The 17,521-nt window shown below is 41.2% G+C and overlaps 1 protein-coding gene across 1 annotated transcript in view; it reads right to left on the reverse strand.

Moving 5' to 3' along the window:
• Nucleotides 1-1,938: 1,938 nt before the first annotated feature.
• LOC121278343 (testis development-related protein-like) overlaps nucleotides 1,939-17,521 on the reverse strand; it is a 65,827-nt gene continuing 50,244 nt past the window's right edge. The window contains exon 5 of the mRNA XM_041188655.1: nucleotides 1,939-5,746. Coding sequence (XP_041044589.1) covers nucleotides 5,410-5,746 — 337 coding nt within the window. The 3' untranslated portion in view covers nucleotides 1,939-5,409. The remainder of the gene's footprint in view (nucleotides 5,747-17,521) is intronic.

Below are 17,521 nucleotides of genomic sequence, written 5' to 3' on the forward strand. Positions count from 1 at the left end.
TCAGAGATGGACCACGTGAAAATGATGGAGGGGTGGAGATTGGAAGCAAAATTAATAAATTTTTCCAAGTCCCGACGAGAGCCTGAAGCAGCACCGAAGTAATCATCAATGTAACGGAGAAAGAGTTGTGGAAGGGGGCCGGAGTAGGACTGGAACAAGGAATAAAATTACCTGGAAAAACTCAGGTCTGGCAGCATCGGCGGAGAAGAAAAGAGTTGACGTTTTGAGTCCTCATGACCCTTCGACAGAACTTGTGTCGAAGGGTCATGAGGACTCGAAACATCAACTCTTTTCTTCCCTTCTGATGCTGCCAGACCTGCTGAGTTTTTCCAGGTAATTCTGTTTTTGTTTTGGATTTCCAGCATCCGCAGTTTTTTATCTATTGAACTGCTGTCCTGACAGTTAGTGATAGTGAGCTCGGTGGACCAAAGCCAGCTGCAGATGGTGGTTGCAGCTGTCAGGATATATTGTGACAAAACCAAATCCCTTTTTTCAAATGAATTCTGGTCAATACAGTATACCCCACATAATTGCAATACCTTGCTTTTAACATTATATGAATTCTCCAACTCACCCAAAACTGTGGTCTTCTGAAAGAAACAAAAGTAGATAATACTCAGGCCATTTTGGGGAAAATATTTGGAAAATTCATCTCTGATCCATCTAGGCAATGGAAACTATTCCAGGAAATCAATCTGGCCTGGAATGCCTTGAAGTATTTACCTTATCTAAGAGGTGATATCAGCCCCAACCAGAAACAGGCTCAGCTCATGCTTGTAAAGTGTCTGTTGCACAAGTTTTGCTTTAAAATTGCAAAAAATGTATTGGTTCCCAGAGTGAGCAAGGAGCGTCTAGTATCTTAACTTAGCACTCCTGGTGAGGTCATTGAATTTCTTTTAGCACTGCCCAACAATCCTATAATAGAGTTGGGACTTTGTGACAGCAGGAGCAGGCCATATGACCCCCTCAAGCCTGCTCCATCAGACCATACCTCACCTCAGTTCTAAATGGTGGCCCCATCACCTCGAGACTATGCTCACTAATTTTAGTATCTCCAGCCAGGGATTACAGCCTCTCTGTATCTACACTGTCAAGCCCTCTCACTGTTATAAATTTCAGGAAGATCACCTTTAATTATTCCAAACACCAGCGAATAAAGGCCCACTCTACTTAACCTCTTTTCATAAGACTGTACTCTCATTCTAGGAATCAATCTAGTACATCTGTATTGCACACCATCTAAACCAAGTATATTTCCTCCTTAGGCAAGGAAAACAAAACTGTACACAATACTCAAAGTGTGATCTCACCAAAGCCTGTGAAATTGTAGCAAGACTTTCTTCCTCTTGCACTCCAGCCCCTTGAAATAAAAGTGATATTCCTTGCTGGTAAATTAACCTTGGAGTTTGTGCCTCTGATTCAATTCCCTCCAATTTTACATGGGATTCATGCCAATCACTCCTCCAGTGCATGTAGAAATAAGCTTAGCCAGGAAACTCCCATCTAACTGCTGCTATATGCAATTGGCAGGTCCAAACCTTTTCTCATTATCATGCTAGTAGAATAACAAGGTGAGGAAGTTCACAGTCAGTCATGGTATTTTAGGTTCACTAACCCCCTTTTCTATTAATAATTTCATTAATTAATTGCTTATGATTCATGTTTGCAAACCTTGGAGACTTCTTTTTCCATTAGAGTGTCTCTGGTATTTACAGGTAACCTTTTTTGGCTCATGAGAAGTCTAGCCTTGCATAGTTTCAAGTTGATGGTGGGTTAAAAATTCTGAAATATCTGAGTGCCATTTTTTTTCAATTAAGTACTAGCAGTAGTTGTGCTATGTTGATCAGACAGAAGGATTGTATTTCATCATAGTCTTCTGGAAGCCTGTATAAACATTAACAATAAATTCTATGTTTCCAATTAAGTGTAAAGCAAAACTTTGTCTTCATAATACTTTATTGATGTGAAGTAGTATTGCCTGGCAAAGTACCCACAAAGTGCTAACTATTAATCAGGTTTCAAATTCAACTCTCAATATAAAATGTCTTCTGCTTTTATATACTTTTTCCTTTAAATTTCACATCGAAATCAAATAAGGTTGACTACTGTGTACAAAACAAAATCTCTAATACTAAAATTAGACCAAAAATGTTTAAGTGGGCAATTCATTGATTACAAAGATACATTTATAATAGCATTGTATTAAAAGATTATCCTCCCATTCTTAAAATTTAACAAGGTAAACATCCAAACTTGTTATATTCACAAATGCTACCACAGGTTTTGCATAGTTATATTTATTCATTATGTCTGCCTTTGTTCAGTTTACAAGTGAACAGTACAGGGTATATAGTATGTACTCTAGCTTTGGTCTAGCAATTAGAAATATATTTTATTTGTTTTACTAAATACTTTGGCAGCACTGTTATCGACATGTAAGCAAATGGAAAATACAAGCTTGTGTTAGCAAATGAAAATCATCCTTCAGAAAACAAAAACTGTAAAAGATTCCACACATGAATACGATAATCCATCCTGAAGCTCGCAATACCTGATGGCATATCAAAAGAAAAACGACATTTCTAAAATGTGCATAATCACCCTGAGATGCGACTTAAACAAATAATTTTGTACTACTGTTATCATCTGCCAACTAAGTGTTTCACTGCAGAAAGGCAAAAAAAAAATGTTAGAGAAAAAAAATTAACTGCTACAATCAGTCTTGTAACACTGTTTTAACTAGAAGCTGGGTTAGGGTTATCACTTAAGCAGTCTGATCTGATCAGAGCAACACCTAATGAAATACTCATGTTGCTTTAATGTGAATTTATTGCATTCCTTCCCAAACCAGAATCATTGTACTTGGTTACTTATATTTTAATTGTAAAAACACCACTTCTAACAAATGGAGAAACGAACCTTGAAATCTGACCATCTTGCATTATTTCACAAAGACCAAACCTTCAATGATTGAAGATCCTATTTGTGAAGGTCACATTTCAAAGCCTGAATTGGAACATTGAATAAATACGGGTTTCATACTTTAAGAAATTTTGGCAAATATTTAATGAACATTTGATGTAACATATATGCCTGGTTATGCTTCTTTTTTAAAATAAAAGAATGGAATTCATTTCAAATCTATTAGGCAACTAAAAAACTCTAACCACTGGTACTTTGTGCCACTGTCTATTGTTGAACAATCTTTGCCAACAGTACCACAATGCACTCATGCCACTTGCCTGGCATTGTAGCATTCAAGCAAAACTCTTGCTAAAGTCCAATTTGGAAACTCTACCACTATGTCAGAATAGACCAAGCAAAGAAAAAAAAGGCAACCATAGTCCATTGATCAAAAAGCATTTTTTTTATGTTTTATTCATTGACATTTTTCCCCCTCACATGAACATTCTCCACCGTACAGGGTGCTTTTTGTTGAGCTATGGTTCCTTTAGTGTCAGGCATTATGTTGTCAAATTTGTCAGTACCAGAAGGCAAAACCAAGTTCACGAGTGGGCATCACAGCTGTGCATGACCTGATCCAGACAAGCACTAGGAACAGGAGTAGGCAATTTAGCCTATCGAGCTTGTTCCACCATACAATTAGATCATGGCTGATCTGTACCTCAAACTGATGTTACCCACTTTTTGCACTATAGCCAGTGATACGTTAGCTGAACAAAAATTTATCAATCTCAACCTGAACATTTTGACTGACCAAACTTGCAGACTTGAGGGGGAGGGTGGAAAAGGAACTTCCAGAATTTTACCACCATTCATGTGAAGAAGTGCTTCTTCACTTCACTCCTAAACACCTTAATTCCAATTTCAAAATTGGCATGCAATTGGTAAAAAGAGACAACCATGACAAATTTAATAGTGAGGCAGCCTTTGGTGACTGCCTAAAATGGGTGTTAGAAACCTTACATATGAACAAAACTATCCTTTTTCAGTAGATTATAGAAACTATTCATTTAGTCCAGTGTTTCTCCAATTGTACTTCATAAACAATTTGCACACACACAAAGCACATTTCTGGAGATGTTATATAAAATTAGGATACATAATCGAAAACATTTCAAAGATTGAAAATCTGTTAAGTGTAAACCCAGAAAAGCTGATTTATAAAATCTGGCCTCAATCTAAAGCTGCTAAAATAATTTTAAAATGCTTGATTAGGATGAAGGATCTTGTTTTGAACACATTTTAGATTAGGATGTGATAGGCAAAATGGTCTTCAAAAGAATATTGTCCTCTGCACCTTCCCCATATTCAGTGCACCATTGCATTACTGGTTTGTTGCTGTTCTCCGTTGAGATGTTACTTGCAATTCTATAATTAGCCCATGTCGCAAATTGTGATTAAAGAAACAATTGAGCCAAAATTCCTATTCCTAATCATCCAGTCATTGCTATAAGTGTATATGTGGATGCCCATGGGAGTAGTGACTTGGACTTGTCTTGTAACAATCTTCATGATCAATAGCCCATCCTCATTCTTCAGGTTCACACTATGGAACTATATAAAAGGATACTATTACTATATCTAAGCATGAATCAGTATCTTTCATGCAAGGGGGGGAAAAGATGGTACAGTTTGTAAAAATGAAAAAAGTTAATAAAACCTGACCTCGCTGACCAGGTATGTTAAAATCAATTGAAAATGAAGTTGTTGGATCACCCTGAAAAAGTATCTCAGTTGGTGTCTGTTACATCTGGACACCAAGTTGCTCCTAGAATGCTTGCCAAAATTAAGTAATGGGAGGCACATTCTATCCAGAACAAACACCCAATTGCTGGTAAGTTTCTGGTCTCCAAATAAATTCCAGCTTCGAATCAGCTTTCAAACTCAATTTACTGGATGTACTTTTCTCTCTTCTTACCCAGACTGATAAAGCATTGTACGGCAGGACTAGATATGGAAAGAGGAGCAAAAAAAGGTTTTCTTTCAGACTGCTATTCAAAGGCAACAGCATTTGTACCATTTGTAGTCCAACTATTCTCCTTTGCTACGTGAAGGGGCAGTGAGAACTTAAGTTTAAAACAAAAGGTGAGATCAAATATTAATAAATAATATTTAGGCACTCAGTTAAGCTGATGTCAAACAAACAATAACAAATAATGAACACTAACTGAGCAATTTACAGTGAAAGACCATCTGAATGGAAAATATGTAACTATATTTATTGAAATAATTATGGCACAACAGAAAAGAGGTTACCAATCTTCGACTTAATTAAAATATAGTGCTGATCAGGCACCGATTTCTTCACTTGTGCACAAAATCACACAGAATTAGATGCAAAATGATGAATCAAAAAGAATCCATAGAAAGCATGACTATAAATACAAATAGTGAAGAATGGTGCAAACTGAATCTTGGACTAACATTAAGGCAGATAACTATGTATCACTCTGGCTCTTCCCAGCAGTCAGTCAGATTTCCTTTGCTACGTCTCCTCATTCCAGGCAGCTTCCCTGCTGTCATAATGCTCCACCTGGAGCCACTCGTGTTTGCTTCATTGTCCAGGCTGGTGTATTTGGAACTGCCGCTAGTCTCGCTCGTCCAGTCAGACCAGGCATTTGAATCAGTCAGACTGCTACAAGGGTTCTCCACCATTACTTGCGGATCCCAACCCTCATCCTCTGTGGGAATCTTGCTGGCTGAATTCTGTTTCATTCCTAAACTGTCCCAGAAACTAGATTTCTTCTCCATCTTCACTTCTTCTTTTAGTTTTACAGTGGTCCTGCAAAGATACAAGGGAAAAAGATGATTGCAGCCATTGGTGACACAACCTGCTTCGAATGCATCCAATTAGTGTATCACTACTTCCATGATGTGACTTACCAACCTCTGTGACCTGCTCTGATAACATTCACCATGTTACCACCCTCAATTTAGGACCAGCTTGCAGTGGATAATATATATTTAGATTGAGTTCACAATATTTATTTTGTTTTTCCACAGTTATTATTACGGATGAAAAAATAATTGAATAAATAGTCATCTAGAGTTGCAAAACAATGTTTGGCTTTTTGGAAATTAAGTGTCAAATGCCTAATAGGTCAATGCATTGTGCAGGCATTTACACATGACAACTCGGGAGAAGATGAGACAAGTTCCATTCCTGGTCTAACTTAAGTTAACTCATCTCAGCTAAGACAATAGTAGGGGTACCACAATTAGCATCAGTGTCTCAAGGGTTTGGATTAACAAAACTTGCACATTTTTAAATGCCTTAGAGAAAATATCCCATGTTAAAAGGCACTTCACAATGGTATACAATAAAAATTGATAACAGCCAAAGGAGGCAGTAGGAAGAAAGCCCAAAAGTTTGGTCAAAGAGCTGGGACTTAAGAAGAACATTAAGAGTAGAGGGAGGTGAAGAGACAGGGACGCAGGTGGCAGAAGGCATGGCTGCTAATGCAGAGCTGAAGGGAGGGAGGAGTACATGAGAGCCCAGGATCAAAAGATCACAGCAGTGAATTTTAATATGAAGGACCGTGTGGGTTTGAGTGCCAGGGAGGGTTTAAAATCAGCCAGAAAACACCAGCACGTCAGGAAGCTGGCTCCAAACCACCGACTTCCATATTAACTGCAGCCCGTAAGGCTGTTTTCACAGTAATCTACTTGCAAGAGGTGAGTAGCCAATTTATATATGTTAATTGGTCAGTCATAGCGATATTGGCAGATTTTTCAGTTCATTGTATGATCCATGAGTTCCCTGAATAATCCAGAGAAAGCAAGATGAAAACAGTGGCAACTGATGAGCTCAATCAACCTCAGCAAATTATAAGAATAAATACTTTCTTCGCTACCTGCCAGTGGGAAAGAGTTTGTTCACAGTACTTTTGCTGAGAGTTTAGTTTCTACACTTAGACCATAGACATAGGAGCAGAAATTAGGCCTTTCGGCCCAGAGTCTGCTCTGCCATTCAATCATGGCTGTTAAGTTTCTCAACCCCATCCTCCCACCTTCTCCCCATAACCTTTGATCCCCTTACCAATCAAGAACCTATCTATCTCGGTCTTAAATTCACTCAATGTCCTGGCCTCCACAGCTTTCAGTGGCAATGAATTCCATAGATTCATCACTCTCTGGCTTAAGAAGTTTCTTCTCATCCCTGTTCTAAAAGGTCTTCCCTTTACTCTGAGGCTGTGCCCTCAGGTCCTAGTCTCTCCTACTAATGGAAACATCTTCCCCACATCCACTCTATCCAGGCCTTTCAGTATTCTGTAAGTTTCAATCAGATCCTCCCTCATCCTTCTAAACTCCATCGAGTATAGACCCAGAGTCCTCAAACAGTCCTCATACGTTAAGCCTTTCATTCCTGGGATCATTCTCGTAAACCTCCTCTGGACCCTCTCCAGGGCCAGCACATCCTTCCTGAGATACGGGGCCCAAAATTGCTCACAATATTCTAAATGTGGTCTGACCAGAGTCTTATAAAGCCTCAGCAGCACATCCCTGATTTTATATCTAGTCCTCTCGAAATAAATGCCAACATTGCATTTGCCTTCCTACCTACCAAATCAACCTGCAAGTTAACCTTAAGAGAATCCTGGACTAGGACTCCCAAGTCCCTTTGCACTCCAGGTTTCTGAATTCTCTCTCCATTTAGAAAATAGTCTATGCCTCTATTCTTCCTACCAAAGAGCATGACCTCACACTTCCCCACGTTGTATTCCATCTGCCACTTCTTTGCCCATTCTCCTAACCTATCCAAATCCTTCTGCAGCCTCCCCGCCTCCTCAATACTAACTGTCCCTCCACCTATCTTTGTATCATCTGCAAACTTAGCCAGGATGCCCTCAGTTCCTTCATCTAGATTAGTGTATAAAGTGAAAAGTTGTGGTCCCAACATTGACCCCTGCGGAACTCCACTAGTCACCGGCCGCCATCCTGAGAAGGACCCCTTTATCCCCACTCTCTTCCTCCTGCCAGACAGCCAATCTTCAATCCATGCTAGTACCTTGCCTCTAACACCATGGGCTCTTATCTTACTGAGCAGCCTCCTGTGCGGCACCTTGTCAAAGGCCTTCTGGAAGTCCAAGTAGATAACATCCATTGGCTCTCCTTTGTCTAACCTACTTGTTACCTCCTCAAAGAATTCTAACAGATTTGTCAGGCATGACCTCCCCTTGATGAAACCATGGTGACTTTGCCCGATTTTACCATGCACTTCCAAGTATTCTGAAATCTCATCCTTAATAATGAACTCTAAAATCTTACCAACGACCGAGGTCAGGCTAATCGGCCTGTAATTTCCTCTCTTTTGCCTCACTCCCTTCTTAAACAGGGGGGTTACATTAGCGATTTTCCAGTCCTTTGGGACCCTCCCTGACTCGAGTGATTCCTGAAAGATCACCACTAATGCCTCCACTATCTCTTCAGCTATCTCCTTCAGAACTCTGGGGTGTAATCTATCTGGTCCAGGTGATTTATCCACTTTCAGCCCTTTCAGTTTTCCTAGCACCTTCTCCTTGGTAATGGCCACCATACTCACCTCTGCCCCCCGACTCTCTTGAACTTTGGGGATGTTACTCGTGTCTTCCAGACTTCAGCAGTCTGCACTATCACATCAGGATAGATGTGGTTTACCTGCTTTAGATTGGATCTCAGATGACAACCAAGATGGCCAGCACTAGCAGCTTGCTACTCAGAGCTGTAGCTGTGCAGGGAAGTAAGGGGAGCAGAAGAGGTGCAGCACACAGGAGGCCATACCTGACTCAAAGGGTCTACAGGCAGAGGATCAGTTTCCTGGTTAGAACAGCAACATATCAGGAGGCTTGGTGTCACATCAGGTCTGGCAAATGTATTTGCAACCTGCTGGAACAAGACCAGCTGCCAACTGGAGCAGGTGGCCATGCTTTACGAGTGGTTACCAAAGTTATCACTGCCCTCAACCTTTTTGCCTCTGGATCCTTCCTGCAGCTCTGCTGGAGACATTTACAGGATCTCCCAGTCGATGGTCCACAAATGTATAAGTGACTGATTGCTCGTTTGCCAATTGTATTAACTTTGCCTGTAATGACGCCAGTCAGGATAAGCAGACACTTGGGTTTGTGGCTCTGGCTGGCTTTCCACAGATAAAAGTTGTCATCAACTACACAAGCATAGTAATCAGATAATCACAGGCCAACTGCAAGGGCTTCCACTCCATCAATGTGTATCTGGTTTGCAACCACAGATCTTTATACAGGTTGACACAACCTTCCTGGGCAGCTACCCTGTGACAATCCAACCTCCAGGTTCTTCATACCTGGAAACACAGTTAACTATTGGCTGCTTGGGGACAAAAGACACATGGATGCTACTGGTGTCCTAAACAACCACATGTTCAGGAAGCACTGCCAGCTGCAGAACCTTGAGCTCCGGGTTTCAGAGCTCGAGCTACAGCTGGAGTCACTGTAGCATGTCCGCGAGGCTGACAGCTATGTGGATAGTACATTCAGAGAGGTGGTCACACCGTAGCTTAGGAGCCTGGAGGAAGGAAGGGAATGGGTGGCAGCCAGGCAGTCCAAGTGAGGCAGGTAGTGCAGGAATCCCTGCTCACAAATTGGTTTTCCATTTTGTAAGCTGGTGAGGGTGCTGGTTCCTCAGAGGAGTGCAGTCAGGGACAAGTTTGTGGCACCATGAGCAGCTTGGTTGTACAGGAGGGGAGGTAGAAGGAGCAGCAATACGTATAGGGGATTCATTCGTTAGGGGAACAGACACGTGTTTCTGTGGCTGTAGACATGACTCCAGGATGGTATGTTGCCTCCCTGGTGCCAGGGTCAAGGATGTCACCGAGCAGCTGCAGGACATTCTTCTGGAGGAGGATGATCAGCCAGAGGTTGTGGTCCACATTGGGACCAATGACATAGGTAGGCAGGGGGATGTGGTCCTGCAATCAGAGTTTAGGGAGCCACGTAGATAATTAGCAAGCAGGACCTCTAATGTAGTAATCTTCAGGTTACTCCCAGCGCCACGGGCAAGTGAGTACAGAAATAGGAGGAAAAGGCAGATGAATGTGTGGCTGAAAAGATGGTGCAGGAGGGAGGGCTTTAGATTCCTGGGACACTGGGACTGGCTCTGGGGGATATGACACCTGCACAAGCTGGATGGGTTGCACCTGAACAGAGCCGGGATGAATTCATTGCGGGGCATTTCGCTAGTGCTGTTGGGAGGGTTTTAAACTAACTCAGCAGGGGTGCGGGAACCAGGGGAGAATATCAGAGAGGAACACCAGGGTGCACAAAATACTGGGAGACGGATAGCACTAGTATAGAGAATTATAAGTTAATAGGTGGAGGCAAAGTGAGGGAGAAAGTCATGAAGTCTAAATCAAGTTACTGTGCATGTATGTGAATGCACGGAGTATAGTAAGTAATATTGGGGAGTTACAGGTGCAGATTGTCATGTGAAATTATGGTGTTGTGGCAATACAAAGACCTGACTCAAGGAAGGGCAGGACTGGGTGTTAAATATTCCTGGGTACAAAGTGTTCAGAAAAGATAGGAAAGGAAGGCAAGGAGGAGGAGGAGTGGCAGAAATGATTGAGGAGAGCATTGCAGTGCTGGAGAAAGAGGATATCCCAGAGGGTTCAAGGACAGAATCAATTTGGCTAGAGCTAGGGAACAAAAAGGGTGCAATTATACGGCTTGGTGTAGTCTATAGACCACCAACTAGTGAGAAGGATGTAGAGGAGCAAATCTGCAGGGAAATAACAGATGTGCAAACATTATAGATTAGTTACAATGGGAACTTTAATTACCCAAATGTAGACTGGGATAGTGGTAGTGTAAAGGGTGGAGAGGGCCAGAGTTCCTAGACTGTGTTCAGGTGAATTTTCTACAACAGTATGTGCTCAGTCCAACAAGAAAGGATGCACTGTTGGACCTGGTTCTTGGTGTACTTGGCCCATCTCATTTTCAAGTGTCAGTTTGGGGAACATTTAGGAGGTAGGGGTCATTGTATTGTAACGTTTAAGATGACATAGAAAAGGACAATGTGCAATCCAGAGTAAGAATAATTAACTGGGAGAGAGCAGAATTCAATGGGGCAAAAACAGAGCTGGGCTGGATAGACTGGGACCAAAGGTTGGCAGGAAAAGCTGTAGCTGAACAATGGGCTACCTTCAAAGAAGAAATGATGATTCGGGCACAGTCAAGATATATTCCCTCAAAAGGGAAAGGTAGGGCAAATCCAGAGCTCCCTGGATGAAAAAGGAGATAGAAATTAAGAGGGAAAAGCCTGCTTGTGGCAGGTGTCAGGTAGAAAATACAAATCAAGAACCAAGCAGAATACGGAAGGTTCAGAGGGGAGGTGAGAAAGCAAATAAGAGAAGCAAAGAGGAATTATGAGAAAAGATTGGCAGCCAACATAAAAGGGGAATCCCAAAGTCTTCTATCAGCACACAAATAGTAAGGAAGGTGGTAAAAGGAGTAGGGCCAATTAAGGACCAAAAAGGGGATTTACACATGGAGGTAGGGGGCATGGCTGTGGTGTTAAGTGAATACTTTACATCTGTCTTTACCAAGAAAACAGATGTGACCGAGGCCATGGTGACAGAAGGGTTCAAAATTGATAAGGAGGAAGTACTGGATAAACTGTCAGTACTTAAAGTTGACAAGGCACCAGGACTGGATGAGATGCATCCAAGGATATTGAATGGAGTAAGTGGAAATTGAAGGGACACTGGTCATAATCTTTCAGTCTTCCCTAGAATGGTAGTGCTAGAGAACTGGAGAATTGCAAACATTACACCCTTGTTCAAAAAGGCTGTTGTTAGGATAAGCCCAGCAATTATGGACCAGTCAGTTTAACTTCAATGGGAGGCAAGACTCTAGAAACAATTATACAAGATAGAATTAGTAGTCACATGAGAAAATATGCATTGATTAGGAAGAGCCAACATGGATTGCTAAAGGGGAAATCATGTTTAACTCACGTGGAGTTTTTTTTAAAGAAGCAACAGAGGGGGTTGATTGAGTAATGTTGTTGATGTAGTTAGTCTATTTGGATTTTCAAAAGCCATTTGACAGTGCCACACAACAGATGAGAAAAAGTTACTGCTCATGGATTATAAGGGACAGTAGCAATGCAGATACAAAATTGGCTGACTAATAGGAAACAGGGCTAAAGGTCGATGGATATTTTTGGGGCTGGAGGAAGGTTTGTAGTGGAGCTTCCCAGGGGTCAGTATTGGGACCCTTGCTTTTCTTGAAATATTCTAATGATCCAGGTCTTGGTGTGCAAGGGACAATTTCAAAGTTTATGGATGATATGAAACTTGGAAGCATTGTAAATTGAGGACAGTATCGGACTTCAAAAAGGAAGTAAACAAGTTTGTGGAGTGGTCAGATAGGTGGCAGATGAAATTCAATGTGGAGAAGTGTGAGGTGATGCATTTTGGTAGGAAGAACATGGACAGAAGGGGTACAATTCTTAAGGGGGTGCTATAGATCACTGAAGGGAGATATTGAAGATTCTTCCCACATATCAAATAATTTTACAGGATTGGCTCATCACTCTTACTTGGACATTGGGATGAGTTTATATCTTGTTACCCCATTCCAGTTTCATTGTCGAGTGGGTTGGTTGCATTTGACATGTGGCGAGGAGTTGTCATAAGGACTTTTATGGAAGTGCACGATCATCCCTGCTACCTCCCAAATTTCAGGGGGAAAATTACCTGTTCTAGGTAATGTTCAGCTGTTCCACTGTACTTTACCCTTTACACTGGGACTATTTGTCACCATAACCTATTTATCACTAAAGCATCATACTTCCATCTCCACAACACCATCTGCATCTGAAACCATTATTGATGCTTTTGTAACAATGTTCCCCTGCACTCAGTCCCTGAGCCATCCTGAAACCTGCTACTGTATGTTAGTCAACATATTCCAAACCTTCATTGGAAGTGGGTGAGTGCTGACCACAAACTGCTCCATGAAAGTTGTGTAGAATTAGCACCCAAGTGCCAAACCTGTAGGTTTGTGTCTTAGCACCTCCAAGCAAGTTCACATTACAGTAATAAGCAATTAGGACCAAAATTACATGCTAAAGCCAGACTTACAAAAAAGTCTCATCAGCACAGCACCCATTTTCACTCCAATCAAAATATTGCATTAAAACAATTTTGAATAATTAGCTGGGGTTAAACTATTGTTTCCAGTCATAATTATGTTATTTTGCTGACAGTCAAGCATCATTTATGTCCTCAAAACACCTTTGGGGTTAAATCAAAAATTGATCGATTCCATGGAAGCTACTTTGCATTACATGCCAAAAAGATGTCAATGGCATTGTAGATAGGACATTGTTATGCTAAGTCTCTGCACTTAATAAACTCCAGGACTGGTTTTAGACTATTATTGCTTCAGGATAAGTGCCATATCATGAAAAAAAGCAACCAACAATTCTTCAAGGGGCCTGACGGGGTGGATGTTTAGGTGGAGTTAATTAATGAAGAACAATAATCTGTGTGTTGTGATCTCCCTAAGATTCCTACGGGTAATATAGATGTAAACAAAACTTCAATTTAGAGAGGAGAGCCTTCACACTAGCTGCAAAGATTGTGTTGCTAAAGACATTATTATTTGCAACAGTCACATCTAGACACCAATCTAATAAACATGATGATTACACCATGTGGCAGCCCAGATAAGACTATCAGAATCCAATTGCAAGATTGCATAGTGAGCAGGCATGAAATGAATGGACTAAAATGCACTCAACCTATAAACTATGCTTTTTCATTATTATGTGGAATTCAGAGCCATTGTCAGGTCATTATTTACTGTGCTCAATGTGTTCTCCTATAATGGACCCAAAAAGCAGAAGAGCATTGGGAATGACAAATGTTTGCTTTCAAAGCTTGTGAAAAGTTTGAAGGTTGCTTTTGATGGAAATTATAATCCCTCTTGCAAAGAAGATATCAAATCCTGGACTACCACTAAGCAGAGACAAAAAGAAAAAAAAGGTTTTTTGCTCCGTAGTTCAGAAGAATGTCCCTAAGAATGTTGGGGGTGATTTGCCCTCAATACTTTTAAGCTGTAATCAGTTTCTGAGGTGTCTTAAGCAAAAATGTCAGTTAAGCCTGTGTTTGGCACAAGAAGCCAACTTGGTAAAGGAGTTGACATGCACAGCAGGAACGGCCATAGAGGGTTATTGAACAGCTGATTGCCAACTAAATTGTCTGCTAGCATTCATTAATAAGGCTGCAGTGCATTTTTGTGGCTATTGCTTAACCTCATTGCCTTACCCAAAAACAACTAGCAGATTTAGTTGTTGCATAGGATTTTGAGAGCTTAAAGTCGTCACCTTTTACATTTTCACTTGCTGGAGATTTCAAGAGGACTTTTAAAACACATCAACAGACTTTGTGGGACACTTTTCCCAGACTTCAACACTCGAGTAACATTTATTCCAAAAACAGAGTCCTTTTTAGGTGCTGTGTAACTACTTTAGAGAAGTCACCAGGAGAAAGAAAGTGCTTGGTCATGAGCATCTTGCTAGATGTCCCCCTTGGTCTTCATGTGGAATAGAAGGAGGTCATGACATCAGTAAGACCACCACCAGTTGCTGCAGGAGGGAGGTATGCCTCAGAGTTATGCTGAGATGACAAGTTTGGGTGTGTAGCAGGTTTTATTCTGTGCTTTGAAATGCCTGTTCCATGCTTACAGCTCCAGCTTCCAGCAACTTTTGCAGTTTTGTTTACTTTTCACCAAGTCTACATCCAGGCTTAACTAATCAAGCACAGTGAGTAAAGACTCTCAATCAAACACAGAATAATTGAACACAAGAAGAGGGACATGGAGGAACAGGAAGGTAAGATGGACTCCTTTTCCCTTGTGGATATCCCTCCTCCACGACCTCTAGTGCCATGTCTTAGAACCTGTGCACCATTTCACTTGGTCACTCAGCCATCCTGAAATAGGCCACTGCACTTCAGCCTTCGCACTCCATATCTTTAGTCTTCCAGGAATGGAAGGGGTGAGCGGAGGTTACATCAACTGCTCCATGAAAATTGTATCTAATTGAGTGCTAAACCTTGGGTGTCTGACTTAACACCAGGCAAACTCAAATTATGGGTTTTCAGCCATTGGAACCAAAACTTCACACTAAAACTAGACTGTCAAACAAGTATATCTTCCTTGCACATCACCTATTTTCACCTTTTCATCAAAATGAGTTATAAATGAAATGTTTGATAATTGACAAAAAATCCAACTATTGAGTATCTGACTATGTCAGTGAACTACAGCAGGGCCTCATCCAGATGTGGATAGATAAGATGTGCTGCAAACACAGACACTACAGAGAATAGCTTGTACAATGAGGCTTGCTCCTCAAAATTGAACCTCAAACATATTCAATGATAAAAACAAAAAAACTGCGGATGCTGGAAATCCAAAACAAAAAATAAAAAATACCTGGAAAAACTCAGCAGGTCTGGCAGCATCAGTGGAGAAGAGTACAGTTGACGTTTCAAGTCCTCATGACCCTTCAACAGAACAGATATTCAATGATATTCTCACCTGGCAGTCTGCAAATAAGCATTCTTTACATCTATGATTGCTGGGTGTCTTGTGTTCAATGAAAGCAGTGCCTTTCCACAGAGCTCCACACCCCTGCTCCTCCTCCACTGACTGTGCATATGCTAGAAATTGTGCCAGGCCAGGCAGCTCCTGTAATGGTGGATATGACAAAGCTAATAACTGGGCCATCAAAAGACCCACCTCAATAGGAGGTAAACAGAAGATGGTTATACATTTAGGTCTGCTGCAGATATCTTCAGAGGTAAAATGGCATCATTCACCCCTTGAATCAATCTGACTTTTACTTTTATGGCAGCTAACTCACATTGCTCAATACTGACTTGCATAATAGCATTATTTTGGTATCTAGCAACATCGATCTAAACTGGGTACTCATTTCTGTTGCATGTGCAACTGAGCTGCCACAAGGCAAGGCTTGGTTATAAATTGTTGAGCTGATTTATAGTAAGACAAGTACAGAATGACAATAATGACCAATTTCACTTATTTCCATCTGTGAATCCTGTCTGTGTAATAATATAAAAATAATGAACCTATGTTACCTGACTTCAGAGGGTCATCTTGCTAAACTTCAAAGTTAATTTTCTAACTCTCCTCCATTGTTTTTAATCCTGCTCATTTCTTTTTGTTGGCCGACTGTGAGGGGTATTGTCGACCCAACCTCGCGAGGCAGGCAGCCAATTAAGAGAGTCAAGATCATAATTAACGGCCATTTTCAGAGGATGGCAAGCTCCCAGACACCACCCACACTGCCCCCTAGCTACGTCAGGAACTCAGCAGTGCATTGGAGGTGGTTTCACTTCAGGAGCATTAAGCTGAAAAACAATTGAGGCCTTCTAATCATTTGCTAGCCGTATTTCTTAATTCTCATGCATTCCCAGAAGGCATGCCATTGTAGCCAGCTTATGGAGATTCATGTCTCCACTAATTGCTGCAATAGCAACTGTTCTCTTCCTTTTGAAGGCACCTGCACTAGGCCATTGCTATTCCTGCTGACGACCCCACAGCAGCATCCACACGGCAAAGGCAGCTGACACCCATATCCATAGGTCACATGCTGAATGCATTTCCCAACACTGGAATCCAGCCATCCCATATCTATCATCCTCCTGGAGGCAGCCTGTTAATTGGCCACTTTAAGATCACGCCAGGGAGCAAATGTCAGACACCAGCAAGATTGGAACTAGGAAACTGTCCCGATGCCTCCTGAGTTTTCCAAGTAAACAAGATTTCAGCCATTGTTTCCATAACTGAGACTGCAGTATCAGCTTTTAGTCAACCACCCGAAAGAGGTGAGTTCACCAGCTTAATCACCAATAAATCCTGCTGAGTTCAAATGAGAAAAAAAAGAGTAGTCACAGCAGCAATGGGCGTGAACTATTCCAGAAACATCAAACTATCTTTCACGTTTCGAGGGTTCGGGCAACCATCTGAAAATCTATGTCTTTCCAGCCCTGTTTTGCTGTGACTTTTAACGTTTTAGCAAGTGTAAAAAAAAGACATATCAAAGCTTCTGGTCTTGCACTCATCAGGACACTTGAAGAATACCAGTAAGGGGAAAACAACAATTTACACTATGAGAAGAGTGCTGATTGGTAGAGGCCACTTGCCAACCAATCAGCACTCTTCTCATTCAGTATAAATTGTTTTCCTCTTTTATTGGTATTCTTGCTAAGTGTCTTGAGTGCAAGACAAAAAGCTTGAACATCTCTTTTCAGCAATACTCAAGTTCTGTACTACCAAACAGCTTTGAGAATTAAGCTACATATGTTAAAAATACTAGTGTTAAAGTAAATGTAATGTCAAGGTGCTCCCAAGACAGCAAGATCTGAAATCTCAAAATATGATAATGACCTTCAACTGGCATATACATACTTCAGCCACTGTAGAGGTCTGTTGAAAAACTGGTATTCAAAAAATACACACCATGTCAGAAAATGGGCAGTGCTGGACAACTTCAAGGCATCACAAAT

This window comes from Carcharodon carcharias, chromosome 5 (assembly GCF_017639515.1).
Source record: "Carcharodon carcharias isolate sCarCar2 chromosome 5, sCarCar2.pri, whole genome shotgun sequence".
Lineage (NCBI taxonomy): Eukaryota > Metazoa > Chordata > Chondrichthyes > Lamniformes > Lamnidae > Carcharodon > Carcharodon carcharias.